Raw genomic sequence first — 21,393 nt, 5'->3', positions numbered from 1 at the left:
GCACCGCTCACCGGCTTTTTTTTTTTTTTTGTTCTTTCGGGATTCCTAACAAATTCCTCTTAAACGTTCTGGAAGATTCTGGTGTCTACTACCTTACTGCTGACCCTCTTGAGTCCAAATACGGGATGATGTGTGACGATGCAAATCTATTACTCTGTTCAAGGTGTCGTTTGGGGTGATGAGCCATTTTTTTTCCCTCCTCCAAATAACATCCTTCAGCCGATTTCTCCATGGGTTGCTGATTGACCGGATGTTTCTACATTAAATCCTGTTTCTTTATCATTCCTTTTGCTCTTTTGATTCATGGGAAATCGCACCATATTCTTGTTTTTTTTTTATTTTTTTAATCTATTTATTTAATTGAACCACGTGTGTTTCAGGGTGGTGGTGTTGGAGAGCCGGCCGACGGACAACCCCACAGCCCACAGCAACCTCTACATCCTGGCGGGCCACGAGAACAGCTACTGAGTCCCCACCCCTCCCCCCCGCCCTCGCACCATCGCCGCAGCGCCGTCTAAACACCCGACCGCTACCGCAGACAAGGGAGCAACGAAACGAGCCGGTAGTCGCTTTCATCCCAGCACCGCAGCTTAACCCCCTCGCCCGCCTGCTTGGTAACGTGACCGGGAGACTAGGAGAATTTGTGAATGCAGATGTTTGCACCCTTTTAAACTGCATCAGTGTGTGTGTGTATGTGAAAGGTGTTAGTTCGGGGAGAGGACGGGAAGGGACTTCTCTTGGATTTGTTTATGTCAAAGCAAAGAGTCTAAACACTCGGCGTGAAGACGCAGCTTCCAACCTTTCCCTGCAAGACTGCACATGGAGTATAGAAACATCCAGAAAACACACCAATGCTACACTAGTTCTACTTGTAATACTACTGCTGTTTGTGCCGAAGCTTCATAGAAGGGCCATTATGCCCCAGAAATTCACCTCTGACCCCCTTTTTTCTTTCCTCCTCCATTTCTTTTGTTTTAACTGTCCCTTTATTTATTGTGGCATGGCGTAACTTTATTAACAAGGACGACTTTCTTCATTTGTCGTAAAATGTTTGTTTTAAAGACCCCCACAAAAAAAACTCCAAAAAAAAAGAGACCAGACTAAAATCTTTTTTTTTTTTTTTTGCCACTTTCGCTAAGGATAAATCCCCAGTACCCGTCACTACACCACACAAGTGCTTATTAAACCTTTATTTAATTCTTTGTAAATACATTTTTTTTAATGGTAAAGTCGAACACTAAAAGAAAAAGTCTGGTTGTGTATATACGTGTGTCAATAGCTGCTCTGTCAAACCGTGGAGACATAAAGAGGAGTCACAGATTCTCAAATTTCTTGTTTTTTTTTTTGTTTGTGGCGAGGTTCGGTTCTCTTCAGGTGGACGGCTTCAGTAATCGGACATTTCCCCGCAAAGAGATCCCGACGAACACACGCAGGATGCGGATGCTCGTTTTTCATCCTGCATGCATCATTTCCTGCCTCATCACTTGGAGTTCTGCCCCCTTTCAGTTTTTAAAGCTGTTTTATTCAGAAATATTTGTCCTTTTTTTAATGTTTGTTTTATCATTATTATTTCCATGTATTTTATTGAACCACTGGTATTTGAAATTTGCACAAGGAGACGAAATGTGTTTCATAAACAAATGTGATGTCATGATAGCGTGTGTATGCACAGTGTGTGCCTGTAGATGCCTGTATGAGCATGGAAGTGTGTGGTGTGCCGGTCTGGTTAATCTGGCTGAGGTCACTTTGAAGGAGCAGCAACAAATAAATATAACCCAATAAATTAATAATTTACACAGAAATAACTTAGTTGATCTCGTGAAAGGCATCTTGCATCACCGACAACGAAATACTCTCCTCCTTTTTGATATGACCAACCCACACCGTCAACACTCCAACGTGCCACGTCCAAAAACTCTTCTGTTCTCGTCAGTAGCATCGCGGTTTCTGATAAAACTCCCCACAGCTGAAGTCCACTCTACTATTTTCTCCCGGCTTATCTCATGAAGTCCGATAAACACACGTAAATTGACGTAACGCGTCGCTTCAGATGTGTATTCACCCATAGGCATGGGCCAGCAACAAGTAGGTGTAGTTAATTTATTATTTTTTTCACGCTGACCGTCAGCTGGCTGAAGAAAGACGTTTTTAAGCCTTTTCCTTGCTTAAATGCTAGTCTGTTAAAGATATTTCTGGTTACGAAAATGTCTTTATATATAAAAACATTCTATGAAAACTAAAGGAGCGCCATGTTTTCAACTCCATCCCTAGAGATTTAAAAATGCTGTAAAATGTTTAGCTTTGTGAAATTCTAATCCTCATCTCTATGTTCAAAGAGAGGCACGCAAGACGAGACGTAAAAACCCCTTCGTTTAGCTAATAAACCACAAAGCAGCTGGAAGACCTCTGCTGCCCCCTGCTGGTGTGTTTCTGAGGCTTACTGCTCCTCATAGCCGATGAAACTTGCTGTTTCAACTTTTGGGAGGGGAAATTATGGACGGACGTCATCTGTGCTGGCAACTAAATACGGATATGGTTAGAAATAACAACTACAGAGTGAAGATTGTCTTTTTCTAGTAGCAGACAAAATATATTTAAAAAAAGCTAGAAGTTAAGCAAGTAGATTATTTTAAAATCCTATAAAAAGAAAAGCCCCCAAAATGAGAGAAAATAATCTATCTTTGCCTGGACATGTGGGATTTGTTTATTAAAGGAAACTTTCCTCAAGTTCCATTTAAACACCATCTTATTTTCACAGGGGTTTTTTTTCCTCCTTAAAATTCATTAACTGGAGACACTCATTGAAGAGATAGATGCCAAACTTATTCTAAATCCAATTTTAAGCCTCAGTTTAATTTACAGAGTTCCTTTTACACTTAAAACCATATATAAAAAAGCAAACAATAAAAAAAACGATTAAATAACATTGGGGTTTCTTTTGTCAGACGAGATATGTATATATATATATTTTTAATATATCACTTAAACCTTGTGGCCATATTTAGATAGTCTACCTCGTGATTTATCTTAGATTTCAACAGAAATAAAAAGTCCAATCTCAGCTGGTTTGTGTTGAACAAATCATGTCTAAATCTCTTTAAATTCTCAAACATCTCACAGCACCTACATATTGTCTCGTAATTTTCTTTCTCTTTATTTTTTTGTCTGAATTTGTTTCGGTGCACCTGATTTTCTTTTTTGAATCGCTTGTGGATTTTCTTGACCAAACTGTTTCGGTTGCTTCATGTTGTTTCTTTTTCTTTTTCGTGACTTTTAACCGTAACAGACGTGGGAAAATGTCCATCAAGAGTTCATGTTCGATTACATTATGCTGTTTCCAAGCTTCCTCCCTCTTGTGAACGACCCTATACATGCTGAGACCAGGTGAAATCATCCAACAGCATCTGCTCAACTTGAGTCAAGTATCCTGTAGAATTAATTTGCTTTTTAATTTGTTTTCCGTACCAGATATGTGAATTTTCTGGATGAAAAAAGATCTAAGTGGCATAAATATCATCGCCTTGGGATTTTGTTCTTTGGAAGCGTCACCTGTCTGCTGCTCATTAGCTGATCAGTGTTAAGTATTTCAAGTTTTTCCCCAAACGCCGTTTGATCCTCGTCTCCTTTCCGATGTTGAGCAAAAAAAAAAAAAACAGCAGGTGACGTCTCCTCTGTTGCCGTCGCATCACTTCTTGTTTTTGTTTTCATAATGCAATGCAAACGTTATAAAGTGTAAATAGTGTAAAATAAAAATGGGTTTGTTTTACATACTGTATAATTGCCTATATTTTGTTTCAGAAGTGTAACAGATTTATGAGATGACAGGTTAACACATTAAAAAGAAGGAACTGAAGCTTCTGGGTATCTTGTGCTTTGTTCATTTGCGCTGCCTTAAAATACTGCGAAAGTATTTGTGCGTTTTAAAACTTTGAACACAGCAATGTGTCATCAGAGATCAAGTTGCCCACACTTTTGAGATTTTTTATTTTTATTTGTTTGCTTAACTTAATCAAAACTCATTTATTTATTTTTTTATGTTTCACTTCACAGTCATGCACTACTCAGCACTGGTATACCACATTAAATCCTGCTAAAATGCATTAAAGTTTATGGTTATAACAAAACAAAGTAGGCAAAAGTTCAAGGATTATGAAAACATTTTTCTCAAATTTGAAGAGTTTCAGGTTGCAAAATGCTAATAGATGTTAGCATCTTTTAGTGTTGCAATAATTCAACGACCAGCTGATCGCCAGAAAAATAGCCAGTGAGAAGTTTTATTGAGCTTATTTCTCTCGAGATAAATCTAGTGCAGGAAAAACACAAAGAACATTGTAATTTCTACATAGTGTATTTAAGCATTGTAAGCCCATACAAAAAACATTGTAGCTGTTAATGTTTCCTGAGTATATTGCAGTAATTATGAGTATAGCGTAACTAGGATGAACAGAGGAGTCATGTCTGGAATTTATAGTTTGAGTTTAAAACAACCTACTGATTAAAAGGCTGAAACTGGCATGAATGGGTTAGTTGGACAAAACGAAAAGCAACAAAAGAAAATTGTAATTGATTACAATCATGGGATGAAAGCGCAAGCTGACTCTAAACAAAATTACATCTCGTCATTTTGACACTATTAAATCAATCTTCAATGTTGCAAAGAATTTAAAACAGCTGAATTTAGCATATTTTGTGGTTTTGTTCAAATAAATAAAAAATACCACTGGTATTTGAACTAGTGCTTTCCTTCAGTTTGAAGGCTTGGCAGGGTAGGACAGAAGAAAAAAAACCAAAAACGTTTCAATTTGTGGAAAGTTGCTGCGTAGCTCATACAATGTTTTTACAAAACAGTGAAATACATACTAAGCACAAATTATACAGCTGTGCCACGGTTTATCTCCAGGTGAACCAGTTTGGGAGTCTTCATCGACGTTTCATGTTCACTGTTTTGATTTTCTGGTGTCTTTTCTCCTCCCTTCTCCTTCTTCTCATCAGCAGTCCTGTTTGGAAGACAAAAAAAAAAAGATTAAGAAAATATCTTCTATCAGGTGCTCATGATGGCACAATATTTATTTATACTTTCACTGACATTATTCGTCCTGTCTTGACATCTTTTCTAATATTTGTTTTGCCCTTTTAAAACTCACGCAGCACAGAGTATCAGTGGTAAATAACCATGCCTACTTCTTTTTGAAGAGTTTCTTGAATGAGCTCCTGAAGCCTCCCTTGTCCTTGCGACTCCTCTCGCTGAAGGGGGTGTGATTATTTTCCTCTGTTGTGCTCCTCCACTTTGACTCGTCAGCCCATGACTGGATGCTTGAGTCCTGCTTAGGTTAAAAACAAGGATTTATTTAGTTTATTCACTCATAAAAAAAAAAAAAACACAGGAAGACAAAAACTGATTCTGGTTTTTCCTTTAAAACCACCACTGATATCAAAATGTCATCATCCGGTTGCCCTGGTCCGTGACATTATGGCCTACTGCTTTGTAGCCGAGTTACTGTCATTCAATTCTGTGATTTTCTGAGAGCAACCATTTCTTTTACAATTGTTTGTAAAACTTTATGCTAGTGGCACATACACCTGAGGCCACGAAAATGAATGGAACTCTCTGATTTGGAGGGGTGGACAGTATTGGCAATATTGTGTAGCTCTTTTTCCCCCCTTTTCTCTTGCCTGCCCAGGGTTTTGCCACCCTAGATAGAAAGCGATTCCATTCATATCAAACATCACACCTGACTGCACTTGAATTTGCTCACTTATATTTCTTGTGATACCCACAATGTTGAGCAGTCCGTGCAGATCTGGACTCTGTTTGTCCGTGTTCCCCAGGGGACTGTGGACTTTATGCGACGGGGTGGAACATTTACTGCCCTTACTGCCCTGACGCTCCAGCTTGGCGTGGCTGCCCAGTCCCACTCTCTGGAGGTGGTCTGAAAGTGGTCCCACATCCAGACCACTCACTGTGTTCTCCATCTGCAGGCCATTTAGTGACTTTACAGCAGAGAAGAAGCAAAACGTTTATGTATGGGGATGTGCATGTTGACCGAAAGATGAATCTGCTTCAATGCACTCACCTTACTCTTACGCTGGCTGGCTTGAAGTGGCCGATGGAGATTGCGTCTTGTCATTACAGCTTCATCTGGTGACACACAACCCCGGTTGGGCAGTTTGCTGTAACCATTACCTGGGCTTCCTCCGTTGCCAAAGACATCTCGGTTTGTCGGCACATTGGTTGCCACCGCGTGATGGGGTCCCTGGGGGACCTTGGGGCACTTCACAAAGGCGATGTCAATGGAGGAGTCTGAGGATGCCGATGAACAGTGGTCGAACAAAGATGTGTCATGAAGGGAGACCCCATCTTCGTCATAGAGACTCTCCATCCCTGGAGGGTCGGGAGGAAGGAGGAACTCCCCGAGGGCATCAGCCAGAGCCGAGCCGGGCTGAACCTGACGAAATTCAGCCCGCCTGGTGGGCACCTGATTGTGCTGACGTGACCTCTCGGACATCTCGCTTTCTGGGATACTGCCAAGACCTAGAGGCCCAATGTTGGTCAATCAGCTTACTAGACTGCAAAAGGCATACTGGAGAGTTACTCTACTGCAGTGTTTCTCAGTTTCGGTCCTCAGGAACCACTGCCCAGCATGTTTTAGGTGCTTCCCTTCTGCCACACACATGACTTGAAGAAGTGGGTGAGCAACAAACTTCCTCAGCAGAGGAGATCATGGAATCATTGAATTAGATGTTCTACATTAGAGACACATCTAAAATATGTAGGGCAGTAGTCTGGAATCGAGAAACACTCCTCTAATGACGTTCCACAACAGAAAAGACCAAATAGAAGAAACTTCACCCAAGTCTGCAAATGACACAAGTTCACCACTGTCCTATATTTTCTCTATTCGTGGATAACGGGTTTTACTGTGGATCAGTGGAGTCTCAAAGTTTTTGAAATGGCTAATCAAGCCTTTCTGAGGGTAAAGATTTATAATGCATCTGTTATTGAATTTCTCCATTATGAGCAATGTGTTTGTTTTTTAGTTAATTGCTGGAATTAAATTAAACAAGTTTATTCAGTGGTGGTGTGTCACTGGGTTTTGGCACTGTGTTGGCCATTAGTCAAACTCGATAGTGCTCAGAAATACTTTTGCTGGGATAGTCAGCATGAACGTGGACGGGAAAGACATAGAAAACATATTTGACCGGACATCAACTTCTCTCAGTTTATTTCATCTTGCTTAACTAAGTTGCAGACTAAGTTGACCAGACACAATAGCCAGCAGCGCTTTTGACCACATACCTGTTTGTTTTGGATTCCGGGAGTCCAGATTGTGGCTGAAGAACGGCACCTGGGATGGCCACTCTGCGTTATAGCAGTGACTCTGTGCATCTTGACTGTGATCCCAATCCTGGAAGCGGTGGGACTGAATTTGCTCCAGGAGACACTGCTTCCGACGCTTCACCATGTTAGCATGCTCCCTGTTGAGGAGAAAAGGTCATTAAAACTTGCTTGAAGGATGAGCCAGAGATCTGGAACAGGCAGCACATCAATCTGCTGTCATCACATAAGAATGAAAAGCGAAGCAGCTGAAACACTCACAGCATTGCATTACTGCCAGGATAAGGTGAACCAATGTTGTTAGTTTGAATCCCTCCCTCCACCGTCTTTAACAGCTGCTTCATGTTGGACCTGCTGGTGGAGCAGAGCAGATTGGACAAACAGATGTAAACCTTTATTTTTTAAAGGCAATAAATTAAATGTATCCACCTGACAGTGCCAGTTCTTGCATAAAATGTGGCCCTGGTTAATCTGTCCTTCTTATCCATTCATACAAGGGTGGGTGGATGGGTGGATGGATAGATGGATGGATGGATGGATTTGAGATTTAAGATTCAAGCAACATAAAAATAAGCAAGTAAAAATATAATTAAGAGTTAGTTCTGGAAAGTACCAGATGTGCAACATACCAGAAACAGTCCAACACAATCAGGGGTTTCTGTTTCTATTTTTTTCTAGTTTTAGGTGAAATGCAGTCCAGATTCCTAATAATAATAATAATAACATTAAATACCAACATCAAGTTTAATGTTTCAGCTCTGGTGTACAGTCATGTTTTTTCTGTCTGGAGTTCAGCTGACTGATTACCCCACCACATTTGGCTGTGGCGCCCTGGGTGGGGAGCCATAATCCCCTATCTTCCACTGGCTGTGTCGATGCTTTGTGCCGGGCGTTTGCTCTGACCTCTGCACCTCCTTGCGGTTGAGCAGCAGGAGTTCCTGGTTGTGCTGAAGTAGGTGGTGGTACTGCGCAGTGAAGGACCTGAACTGCTGGACGCAGACCAGCAGCAGGTAGTAGTCTGGGTGATCTGCATCTGTCTGTCTGAGCAGGCCCTACAAATGTGTGTATATATATATATATATATATATATATAAACATTTCAATCATTCATACATGCAAAAGGGAAAATTCAGTTTGAACCAAATGATGAAAACACACTTTAAAACCAGATTTTGTTTAGTTTATTTCAGTTATGTTGCAGTGGATTAATAGTTAGATAGGTAAAGTGAACAATGCAGATTAATTATACACATTTATAAAACAAGCAGGGGTGCACATGTGTAAAAATACCTAGAAATTATGTTTTTTTTCATTCTTTCATTAATATCCTTTTGCCACAAAAATACTGGCTTTATTTTGATTTGACCACGTTCCTGTTAAAACACTCGAGGATCCATTTCCTGTTCTCTGACAGAGGCCACCAGATTTCTATCCAGATTTTTATTCAAACATCCTTTAACTCACCTTTAGTCAGACCAGAGCACCAAGTTCCAGTTAAACTTGCAGTGGATTTTTGCATGTTTATCTTTTTGACAGTAAGTCTTAGCTGCAGATCTAACGCTGCGAGCCAAGGAGATTTTGTTTCCTGTAACATTCCTGCATGTTGGCAGGAAATAAACGGGTCGTCAATTCTGGTACAGTTCCGCTTTGTTTAAACTAAATTATTGCCTCCGATGCAGTTTTTTGGAGGAGTCGCTGCTCATGAAGAGCTACACGTATCAGTGTTATTGAAATGACATGCTCTCTTCTCTTGTCATACCCATTCTGAATTGCTTCTAGGGAAAATGGAACTGTGTGTCACGCTATATTTAGGGAGCACATGGCTCCATCTAAAGAAGCAAAGTAAAGATTTTTTTTTCCAAAATGTTGGGCTAGTTTTTTTTTTGAGAAATAAAAGCATAAAAGCAATCAATTTTCCCTAATGTAGGATATTTTTTCCCCTCTTTATGAATGTGCCTAAATTAAAATGAGACAATTTTCTGCATTTTTAGTAAAAGACTAATGTAACTAAAATGAACTAACATTGTAGATCCCACCTGTAACAGCAGCAGATATTCTGGGATCCTCTGGACTGGCTGGAGGAGCAGGGTGTAAAGCGAAGGTCTGGATTCATCCCCCAGAACGTCACACTGACGGTGGCAGGAAACGGCCAACCAGGACAAAAAGAAAACAAGTTAGTGTTTCACATAATTCAAACACTACGGAAGCATTCAAAGGTGTTTGAATTTTTTTTTTTTTTTCGTAGTCTTACATCCACAAAAGCAGCGGACTTCATGGAGCTGGACGCCAGCACGGTGACAACGGACAGACAATCTGGAAGCTCTTTCAGGTAGGAGACGTAGAAGTCCAGGAAATCACTCTGAGCGGAGAAAATGTTTTCATTTGTTCAACTCGTGATTTTTACCCCCTTCTGCCACATCTTCTTTGGTTGTAAACTCCTAGAAATGTTGCTTTTTCATCACATTTGTAACATTTTGTTATAAATATTCTGAAAAATAATTATTTTACCAGGAGAAGCCTTAATTATTTCTGCCAATCCAGGTGATCAACAACAGAAAAATCATCAAAAGTGAGGAGCGTGCGTAAGCCACGAATGAGAATTAATCAGAGATGTAGTTGAGAGGCCCACGGCAACACTGGACGAGCTGCTGAGACCGAAGCATGTTCATGCGTACAAGTGGACCAGTCAAAGTAATAAAACAAGTTCAGTGGAGAATCAGAGAACTGTTCTGTCTGTAGATTTTCAAAGGTGATGATGACACACCCCTACAGACTAGCAGCTGTTCTGAGCCTGAACACAAAGGTATGCCACGCCTTTAAGATTATTAGGTTATTTCAAGATGACCTTTTTTTTTCCTTTCTAAAGCTACATATTAGGAGATTAAAATTATAATTCTGGATTTGGCAGGATTAGCAAATATTATTTGAAAAAGTTTATTAGTGAAACATTTTTATATTTTTCCCCAATTATGGAAGAAGCTGATTTATGTTGTCCATCACAAAACATTCCAGTGAAATACATGGTTGTTTGTTGTTGTGACAAAATGGGGAAAATTAGTCGATAAAGCTTTTTGCGTGGCACTATAAGGAGATCTACTAAAACAACACACATCAGGTCAGACTGCTCTTACAAACAAATTAACAAATAATGTTTTTCCACATTATTCCACAAAGTCTAATTCCGTGCTTACCTCTTTGCTGGTGAGCCTCATGAACACATCTCCCATGATGCCTTGCCACTGACACCTGAGCACGCGCTCCTGCAGAGTGTGAAGGAGCTCCAGGTGCTGCTGGATCAGAAACCTTAAGGAGCTGGGGAAAGGACTGCAAGCAGAAGGGAAAACACGGGGAATATTTCAAAGAATAACAGTTTTCTTGAAATGTGATCATTCAGAAATAAGTGAGGTTAAAGTCATTTAGAAAATCTGGCGTGGCCCAGACATTCGTCTTCATCGACATCCAGGAGTTCCTTATTGACCGAGGCGGGAACAGGCTTTCTTTTCAGCGGCTCGCGCGACAAACAGGAACAGGTTAAGCAGGTTAAAGCGAAGGCCTCCGTTTTTAAACACAATTTGTCCGAGTCCAGCGGTGGCTGCATTTCATTGGGTCTTCTCCTCATTGGTAGCACGTGTGTGCTGCAGCGATTACAATAGCAAGCTCTGTCTCGGTAGTGTTTATGACCTTCTTTTATTTGATTTATCTATTTCCTGTTGTTCCATCACCGTAAGCCTTTAAATTAGCTCAGAGGGCCAGTTTGGGAATGTGATGCTTGAAATGTGGCTGGACTGAAGCGTCTGTCAACAAAACACGGCTTTTATTTAGTCAAATGTTTGATTCAGCCTCTTTATTCGGTAAGTGTCCCTTCCGTTAATTTATTTTATTTTATTTTTTTGAGGAGTGTGCTACCGTTTGTCCTTCGTAGTTGGAGCTTCGGATCCATTGAAGGAGATGTTGGCCTTCAGTAGCAGAGACAGATGGGACACATAGACTCTCTCCGACTCCAGCAGCTCCAGCGCGGCCCGTTGTCGCTTATCTGCACATATAAAAACACAACATCCAACACAAACTGTAACTATAGTCACATTTACTCTGTAACCTCGAGGACTTGTTCTGTTTCAGAACGATGCTACTCAAGATTCCCAAGCAAGAAGTCTAAAAATACCAAATAGATGGTGAAATTATTTGAAAGAATCTCCTCATTTTGGTGAAAAAAAAAACTGATTTAAAATGACACAACAGCAGCAGCAACTTTCATTAAGTTTGCATTTAATGACACAGATACTTTACTTACTTTTACACTGATATTAGTTACAAACAAATCAGCTCGGTTCTTAGATGGTTATTTCGTTTATCACTAGCATTTTAGTTCATTATTTAATCATTAATTGTACACAATACCAATTTATAAAATTTTTAAATATTATTTTGATTATTATTATTTCAATTGCTATTATTGAAGTTATTTATTTATATGCCTTTGTTGAGTTTTATTTTATATATTTAACTGCATCCTTCAGATTTTATCAGACTTTTTTTTTGCATTGTTTTAAATTTAGCTTCAGGTAAACATTTTTAAATGGAAAGCTAAAAGCTATGGGCTTTAGTTTTAACTTTATTGAGTATTTATTCATTGTTATTCATCGTTTTTAAATGGCCATTTCTTCTATTTTTTTTCTGTGGAAAACGTTTATTTTTCTGATTTGTATGTAAAAGCTGAAGAAAGATCTTAAAACAGGAACAGATGATTTCACCAACACCTTTTTTAATTTTTTGGTCATCAGTGCCACTCCTTATGACAGGCTAACTTGTTTGTGGTTGATAATAGTTTGTAGAAGTTTTACAGAGATTGTTCTTACTGTTTTCAGTCTGATTGTTGGAGATTTCCATCTGGTCTCTGTTGTTCGTCTTCTCTCCCCATGAAGGAGATTTCTGCTGCTGCTGCTGCTGCTGCAGAGCCTCCTGGTCAGAAGTAGAGGCTGTAACATGTAAACATGAGCATGAGTAAAAGGAAAATATACATATCTATGCGAAATACGTCCCTCATGTCTTTATGGGTTGCTGTAAAAGAGCCAGACTTTATCTCTCCAGCCTTTTGTTGGGTGATTTTTATTTTTTGACAGTTCTTTCAATCCTTATAGCTCCACTTCCAGACCATTACAGTTTTTCTGTTCATTAAGTAACCAGACTCTAAAAATAACATTCCAGTTATATTTGACATAGGAAAAAAAAATCACCAACTAAGTGATTTTAAGAACTACTTCTCTGTGAAGTAGAAACTCTGTGCTTTTCCCAGCCCCTATTTCTAAATTTCTTTTTACATTTTTGTAAAATTCTGGACATTTGAGTACAAAACCTTTACCTCAAATTTGACCAATCATGAATAAACTCGAAGCTGAAGTTCAGTAATGTGATAAAGGCTTGTTTTACAACTTTGTCTGGTCATATTTACCAATATATAACAGTGCTTTTAAAAAAAAGAAAGTTTTTTTTGTTTGTTTTCACCAATTTGTTTGACCCAGTTTCAAACCCTGAGCTACAGAAATCTGGAGGCCAAACGGAACAGTAAAATTGGACTTTTTGGGACTTTAAAGAACATGTCCATGTATTTAAGTGCTTGTTATTCCTCTGCCAGTAACTCGAACTGTATGATATGAGAAACTGAAAATAAAAAGTCATTTTAAATGCAAATCAATGTCAAAAGGCCGTTATTTTCCAGAAAATGTTATTTTTGTGTTTTTATGTAATGAAGTAAAAAGTAGAATCTGAAAGGACAAACATTTTTTTAACTCATTTGTTGTGTATTTTGGTCTTTTTAAATGATCAAACAGTTTTCATATTTTTTCCTGGAAGTATGATGCATTTCTCTGGTCCTGCTTCAGGTCTTTTCTCAAAAGCTAATGTTAATTTTAAAACATATCTTAGATAACAGTGGTCATCTGCTGTGCAGTTATTTTAGGCCTAACACTTCCACCAGTTCCCTCCACTTTCCTTCTTTTATTTTTTGCACAAACTGCATCTTTCTGTCAAGATGAGTTACAAAAGACTGGAACAAAAATAACAGGAAAATCAACCAAAGTCCAAAGACGACGGTTGAAAGGCCTCCAGAAAGCTTGAGGATCAAGATTTCCAAGAATGGATGAACTTTTGCACAGGCAAAGAGACTCACTTTGTGTAGACGTGTTGCTCCTCTGTGGAGACTCGCCCTGAGGCGGAGTCGGGAAAAAGGTCTGATAAACACTGAGCTCTGATTGGCTGGGTGTGCAGATGTGCTCGTCCCCGGACGATGCCAGCACGTCTGACCTGGAACTCTTCCTGCTGCTGGACCTTGTAGGTCAGCATAAGCATAGAAGGTCAGGGTTAGATTAAAGAATGACAGAAAAAGTATCTCCACATGAATCAGGAGGTACATTACGTCGTTGCACCCTTACCTGTGTGGAAGGGGAATTATATCCTTGTTGCTTTCGATCTGCAGCAGCTCCATCCTCCTCTGTGCCTCCCTTTGTCTGTTGGACATATCTCTAATGTGGAACAACGCCACATTCAGCTCCTCCTGTGAACAGATGTCATGTAGAAATGTGACTGGCCCGGTTGCTGTAGACTAATTATGTGTTCTGTAGATTGAAAGTGAAATGAAAATCTGCAGCAGATAGCAGGACTGGTTACTGGCTTTTTATATGACCACAACAAAGAAGATCATAACAATTATCATTATTTATTAATCTGAGTTTGATTGTTTTGCACATATTGTTGCTTATATTTATTGTGCCTTCCCCCTTTGTTATCTGGTTCTTATTCTATTTTATTCTTTTATTCTTCTTTTATATCCCTTCATAGTTTATCTGGCTGGTTTCTGTTTGTGACTTAATATGCATCGTAATTTCAGTCTGCAGGGCATCTCTGATGTTATGTTGAGTGACAATAAAGGTAATCTGAATCTGAATCCAATTGCCTTCAGTATCATCTAATCAGTAAAATGAGTGTAATTTAATCTCAGTATAATCCCAGATGTTCTGTGAAGGTCTGTTAGGGAACATTGGTGAACAATCATCTCTATTACGACCAATGAGCAAAGCAGTCAGGCGATGGAGTATACTAATGAGTAGAGATGTCTAAATATTGATCCGTCCATATTGCCAATACTTATTTAAGTTTGATATATCATCAAACTTCTGATGTCTTTAAGTGTTTTTGTGTTTTTCCTGTCAAAATTCTTTCCTATGTTATGTTTTGTGTTGGCCTATAATATGAAATTCAAATGAAATGCATTAAAGTTTGTGGTTGTAACATAACAAGAGGTGATAAAGTTAAAGAGGTCTTAGTAATACTCCTCTAAATCTGGTTCCCGACTCTCCCCCCGTGTTGGACGGACGGATAACTACTTTCTTTGGGAAAGTATTGCAATGGAGGCCAAAATATGTAAACTCACACGTTAAACCCCTCCTACAGTGTTAGCCCGACGAGCAGGAAGAGCGAGGCAGATGCCATGGCCGGACAACGGGAGAGTAACAGTAGTGAACCGTCATTTTCCGAAACCACAAAGAAGAAGAAGAAGAAAAAACAAACAAAAAAACGCACGCGCTGGGAACGCGTACCGGGTGAAATGCTCGCGCGGGCTCCACTACGGGATGGTTTTAAACTTTGTACGAGTTTCAGACACATATTTCTGCCCTTTTTAATCTACAGCAGGCAATCACTTTCACCCTGAACTGAATTGGTTTGCAGTTTGTGTTCTAAATCATGTTACAGAATCCTGCGTCTCCGAAAATAGAACCTGCACATGTTTCTGTTTTACTCAGTCTTGCACCTTAAATGTGTTGAGCGAGTTCTTGAGGCCCATTATCTTATCATCCACTTCAGTCTGATGTGCTTGGAGCTTCTCCTCCAAAACGTGGTCCCTCTGACGCAGCTCGCCCAGCTCGGCCACGGCCGCGCGGAGCCCCTCGCGCAGCTCCACCAGCAGGCCCTGCACCTGGATCACATGGAGAAGGGTCAACGTCATCTTCTCAGGATCAGGTTAAAGGAAGAATCACAGTGAAACAAGCAATAGCAGTAACGATTAGTAATTAAATAAAGTGTCTATATAAATCAATATGTATAAATTATGGAAAAGTTATTATTCTGTGATTAAACTTTATTTACTAACTATTTCAGTAAATATAAAGAAACTTTTTTTTCAAGCACTGTGCATAAAAGGGGAAGTGGTATGGTGATATAGGTAGTCTGGCCTTCAGCTCAGAGCGTCACAGTCTGGGGGCGTGTCACCAGGGAGGAAAAAGGGAAGGTTTTCTAAACATAGTGACAAAGTATGAAGTAAGCAACAGTGTTTCTTTCTTCCTGACCACACCCCTTCCACAATTCTTCACACTTAACTCGGTCTCTTAATGTCTCTTGGCTCCGCCCACTTTGCTGAGATTCTTCAAAACCTGCCATGGGAGGGGCTTAGCTTTCACAGGGGGGTTAGTTGCACTTTACAGACTGACTTGTAACACCTGTGAGCACATCATGAGCGGATACCATGGAAGTTGGTATCTGATTCAAAGACAATACTTGAAGATTAATTAAAGACCTGATATCTTATTTTTACACTTCTGAGAGCAGCTACAGATTGACCAGGAATCGAAACAACCCAGAAATGATTCTACCTTCTTGACAGATTCTTTACAGCAGTTTGTGAAACATGTTTACTGTCAGTGAGAATTGTGAGTTCCTAGTTTTTATCACTTTATTTATTTGAACTCAACGGTGTTAGTTCCTGACGTTTCCGTTACTTTATAAATCGTGTGTGTGTTAGGGAGGCTGCCCGATGGCAGCGATACATGTAAGAACCGCCACTGGTCCTGGTGATTTGAAAAATATTTTTGATTTAATCTTTTTGATTTAATGACCATTTAATGGTTCTATTTTGTAAAATATAGTCTAAGTGTTTTTGATAGCTTTGAAAAAAAAAAATAGTGTTGTTTGTTTCACAATTCACAGCCTCTGTAACCACGTAACTGTGTCTGCTAGAGTTTGGTGGAGTTTCCCTCTGGAGTGTACGGGTCATTCAGGTTTTGTCTGTTCTCAATCAGGCTTTCCAGTGAAGGACTTTAAGTACGAACAGCCTTCCTTCATTTAAAGCCGACGTTTCCTACACTAATCCTATATCAGCACCAGCCTCTCTCCACTCGGGTCTTCTCCTGTGGTTCCATTCTTAGTTTTCTCATGTGTCACTGATTGAATTTATTTGGTGGGGATAAGTGAATCAGCTCATGGGAACATTACGTGGGCCAGGCAGCTCTCTTTCCTTCCTTCTATCTTTCCATCTCTCTGTGTTGTCCTTGCTCTCAGTCATGTGAAAGGCATCAGGCAGGCGGCTCAATAGAGCGTCTGTCCTGCTTGCCTTTGCTTCTTCCTTCTGAGAGCTGACACTGATCTTTAACATCCCAATACCTGGAGGCAGAAGATCGGACGAGTTTTCAGGAAGTTCTCCATATGTCTCCGGTTGTGCTTTTATCTTTGACTAACATAAAGTTTAGTTTCTCTACGTTGGCAGAACCCATAAACACTGACCAGTAGGCCTCAGTCCATTCTTCCTTCCACTTTAGTGTAAAGGTAACAAAGTTTTTTTCCCCCTACTTTGTGGTTGGTGGCTAAGTCATAGATTAATGGTTTTATATTCATTTTTGACATGAAAGTCCCACATAGGTTGTGTTTTCTTTAAAAATTATGTGAATTATATGAATTTTTTTCCCCTTCTGTTTTCAGAAAAAAACAAAACAAAACAAAAAAAACAGTTGAGCTATCCAATAACGTCACTACAGTTTCCAACCTCAGAGCCACAGGGCAAGAATGGCCACAGATTGACTTTTTTGTTACAACTTGTGACAAAAATGTTTGCTTTTCATGTACATATGGTCACCTCTGATGGGCTCAGCTGTTTCCTGTTAGAAGATAAGTCCTCAGTCGACAAAAGTAGAAATTTAACAAAGGTTTACTTGAGCAGATTTTGAACCTCCTTTATTAGATAAAACACAGTCAGTGATTATTTTAAGCTATGGTAAGCTTTAAAGAAATACCTGACTTGGGACACAACAACTATTTTTTCTTTACTTATTTACCTGTGACATCTCCTGGGGACATCCCTCCACACCTTCTGTTGTATCTGCAAGAAGGAAAATAATGTAAATCGGCAGCAAAATACCAATAATTGGAGGTGTAGCATGCAGTACAATTGACACCCATCTGGACCAGAATTAATAATGCAGTTAATGTGAACACAGGATCTTATTTTCTACATTCTGGCAAAAACCCCCCCCAAAAAAAACAACAACAAAAAAAAACATATAAAATCTGAAATCTGAACTCTACTTGGGATGTTGAAGAGTTCCCAATGCCTGCATGGCTGCTGCAGGCATAAAAAGTGTTGACCACACCAACAACACATGAATTAAATCCAACTTAATACTTTACTTATGTGCATATACACACATAAGTACAGATACAAATGTATAAATTATATTCAAATATATTAAAAACAATACTAGTGGTGTAGCATACCCAAAGGGTAAAGTATGTACATCTGCTTTAAAATCACGGTTTGTTTTGATATATTAATGAGTTCTATTAATGTATGTGTGTACTTCTGTGTTTGTTTGCATGGAATAAAGTATTATGCTGCATTCGATACTTTAACACCTTTAAAAATAACATTCTGCCACGTGTTAAATGTAATTTTCATTTAGCTGCAAGGTGGTTAATTTCATTTAAAATAAAAATAAAAAAATCTGTTCATTAACTTGTTTTCAGTATTTAATGTGAAAATGATTTATTTGGTAATTACATCCTTCTATTACCATAACTACAACATCAACAGTCAAAGAGACAAACTATAAATTTGACTGTTAAGCTTCATCTTTAAGCCTATCTGTAACTTTTTACGTTAAATAGTCAAAAAAGACGTTATGGCCTCAGCAGATAGATTCACTTATTATTAGGCAGCTGATGAAAACGGCAGACTCAGAATCACTTGAACAGTAGATAATAAGACACATTTGACATTTTTTAAAATGGATTTCTAAGCATGAGAATAACGTTGAAGTACATTTCCCTCAAAGTCCGCAGTTTATGATGAAAAGTACTGTTTTGATTTAAGCAACGTATTACTCTGTTGGTGCCTGTGCATGCAGCTCAGTTCTCCATGAAGCATCAACCTGAGATCACATTGATATTGTCCTTAAACAATCAATTAACTGATTGTTGATCAGTGCCACACAGTAATCAACCACAACCGCAACAAATGTATCGCTTATTAAAACAGACCAACACCAGGATTTTATTGTGGTTTAATTGCTTGCCCTAGGCCATGATGTATATTTTATCCCACAGAAGTTGAGGGTTTGCTTCAGCAGTCATGGGAAAGAGATTTAGATCCCTGACAGCTAGTCGGAGCACAAATTAGTTGATATTTTTAATATGCCACTTATTAGTCAAAAAACATTTTTCTTCCTTCCACGAAATGTGATCGTCAACGACGAGTCTGCGACTTCCAACTAAATCAAAAAGTGAAGGATTTTATGTGCAAATGCAAATCATTTTTGAACAGATCGCCGCACAATGCTGCCGTTTGTGGCCTAAAATGCCACAGCACAGTTTGGGGCTACTGTCAAAACTGCAGAGGGTCATCTCAAATACGCATGACACATTATCATGCGTAACTGACTAAGCCCGCTGGCACAACGTACTGCACGTCTCTGCGTGAGCTAAAGAAAGCGTAGCAAGTGTTCAACAATCAAGCCTTTCTGTCTGTGGGAACGCGACGTGTCAAATTTCCTGTGGCAACTCGGGGTCGTGTGCTTCACTTCAGCTTCAGCTGCAGAAAATTGGCATCAAGATGTCACATCGTGCCATTGTCCTGAAACAATCCAGAGATTTCAAATAAATATCTAAAAATATATATATATTATTGATCCAGTACGCAGGAACGTGTGATTTTATTTTATAGGAGCTGTGTGTTTTTTTTTTAAATGTCGTTGAGATTAAAAAAAAAAAAGTGAAGAAAAATCAGTTTTTTAAAGTGTCCTGGACAGGGATATAAATTAACTAAAAAATCAGTTACAACAATCGTAGCACACACAAACGTTTTCAGTTTTTGTGTTCAAATAAGTTAAGCAAAACATCTAAAGCCAGATTGCTCTTCCCATAAGTCTTTTAAAAATCCTCAGCAAAACTCTTCTTTTTCATGTCAATGTCTATGAGACACAGTGAGTTTAAATGGTTTTTTTCTTTTTCTGAAGTCTGTACAGACAGCAACAGGGGTCTGTAAATGGTGTCAACTTACTTGGCTTAGTTTTCTAATTGGAAGCATGAGATTTGATTCCTGTGAGTTTAAAATAAGTTTTATACCAGTGAAATTTAATTGTTCAACATTAAAAGCCAGCTGCAGCCGAGCGAGAGCCAGGCCTACTGCAGATACTAAACTCTAAATAACCCTATAATAATGTCTATGATCATCAGCATTTAAATGGAAAAATGAGTAAACATTACTGATACAGAGAATGAAATGAAGTGTTCCAATGACACATACCTGAGGGACACCGTTTGCTGCAGTAAGTGAATCGGAAGGGAAGTTTGTTAGCAAAAGGTAATTATCAAAAGCTGCATGTGAGATGCCAATGGCTTATAAGGCTTCCTTACTTGCAGTGAAGGTCATTTTGATCTTAGTTTTCAACATTATATTTATAAATTTCTTTTTGTAAAGTTAAAACAGGCAAGCTAATAAAGGCTCATTTTTATATAGAAATATCAAAAACGTTTTTCTCATAATCGTAATTTTGTTAAACAGCTTTTGAAAGACAGGAGAAGGAGCTTGGTAATGGCAGACATGGCTAACACATGAAACAGAAAGAACAGGATCCTTTAGCTTGCAATAATTCATAGATGTTTTAAATCAGAAGATGCAAAACGGCCATAAGGCACAAAAAACAAGTCAAGCAAATTGACCTCTTGGTGACATGAAACGCTGACCCAGTTGCATATTGTATCTTCATGCTTCTTCAGTTCTGGGCTCCTGTTTTCATGAATTGGAACCTTTCCAAAGGATCCAGGATGTTTGTGTTTCATATTTTTGCCCTACATTCAAAATCCAGCTATGATTGCATGAAGTTTCCACCATGTTGGACAAAAAAATGCCCACACGTTTGCTTGTATTGTGTTGTTTTTCTTACAAACTGCAAATTCTCATAATAAGTTTGTTTTGTTTCAATTATGAAGAAAAAATTAGAATATTGTCTCACATCCTCTTATCTTAATGTTTTAAATTTGCCTTTAATGCACTGGATTGAAAATCCAAACTATGGAAATAAGTAGATGTATCTCTTTGCAGCGTTGTGATTGGACACTCTGAGTTCTCATTGCCCGCTAAATGGAGAAATATTTTACCAACTTCACACCCTGGCAAAAAGAAATGACATGTCAGATAACTCTCAAAGCAAGATTTAATAAATACTTAATATCTGAATAAAATATTGTGTATTTTAGCAACTCTCAAATATGAGCAGCGTCTGTAAATCCTAAACACAACATATTGTTTTTGCCATATCACAACTTTCGGCTTTGCTACTTTAAATGACCAAAGTTTTCATTTAAAGGAAAGAAAAAAAAAGTTCTTGTTACTTTACATTATTTCAACTTTCTAATTTGAAAAGCAAGATAATCTAATGAAACTTGGCACAAAAGAAGTCAGAGGACTTCTTTTTAGCATATTAAGCTTCATGGCCTGAAGAGTCCATTATTTGAAGCATGAAGCCATCAGTTATATGTATAACCAACCTGGGTTGTGAGAAGTTGCTACTGACGTGTTTAAGTTTCTACCTTCGGGCAGATCCTCAACCTTCTCCTCGGCTTCTGTCCCGTCATTCTCCATCTTCAGGTAGTCCTTCTGAGCCCAGTCCAGCTCGGTTCACGCGGTTCTGAGTTACCTCGTCCAGCCCCAAATCTGACTCCAGCCTGTTCCTCGCCAGTCTTCTTCTCTTCTGAGGAAGTCTATCATCTGCTGCGATCTCTCAGTTTCTCCTTACTGA

The 21,393-nt window shown here is 38.9% G+C and overlaps 2 protein-coding genes across 10 annotated transcripts in view; one reads left to right on the top strand and one right to left on the bottom strand.

Annotated features, from left to right (window-relative positions):
- LOC106906347 (mitogen-activated protein kinase kinase kinase kinase 3) overlaps window positions 1-3,853 on the top strand; it is a 52,454-nt gene extending 48,601 nt beyond the window's left edge. For all 9 annotated transcript variants that reach the window (XM_088013124.1, XM_088013128.1, XM_088013122.1 and 6 more), the window contains one exon: window positions 381-3,853. In XM_088013124.1, the coding sequence (XP_087869250.1) occupies window positions 381-468 (88 nt within the window). In that variant the 3' untranslated portion in view covers window positions 469-3,853. The remainder of the gene's footprint in view (window positions 1-380) is intronic.
- Window positions 3,854-4,246: 393 nt separating this feature from the next.
- Window positions 4,247-21,265, bottom strand: arhgef33 (Rho guanine nucleotide exchange factor 33). Its single transcript, XM_088013433.1, has 17 exons — window positions 21,143-21,265; window positions 16,716-16,765; window positions 15,141-15,305; window positions 13,765-13,886; window positions 13,503-13,654; window positions 12,193-12,312; window positions 11,243-11,369; window positions 10,528-10,660; window positions 9,588-9,695; window positions 9,373-9,465; window positions 8,240-8,388; window positions 7,598-7,687; window positions 7,298-7,476; window positions 6,075-6,532; window positions 5,779-5,991; window positions 5,182-5,321; window positions 4,247-4,997 (listed from the first exon to the last, which is right to left on the bottom strand). The coding sequence occupies exons 1-17, from the start codon at window positions 21,234-21,236 to the stop codon at window positions 4,871-4,873; spliced, it is 2,520 nt and encodes an 839-aa protein (XP_087869559.1). The 5' UTR covers window positions 21,237-21,265; the 3' UTR covers window positions 4,247-4,870.
- Window positions 21,266-21,393: the final 128 nt, after the last annotated feature.

This window comes from Poecilia mexicana, unplaced genomic scaffold (assembly GCF_051168715.1).
Source record: "Poecilia mexicana isolate PSO_F unplaced genomic scaffold, ASM5116871v1 scaffold_15, whole genome shotgun sequence".
Taxonomy (NCBI): Eukaryota; Metazoa; Chordata; class Actinopteri; order Cyprinodontiformes; family Poeciliidae; genus Poecilia; species Poecilia mexicana.
Note: the sequence above shows the minus strand (reverse complement) of the source record. Positions and strands in the feature narration are given on the sequence as shown.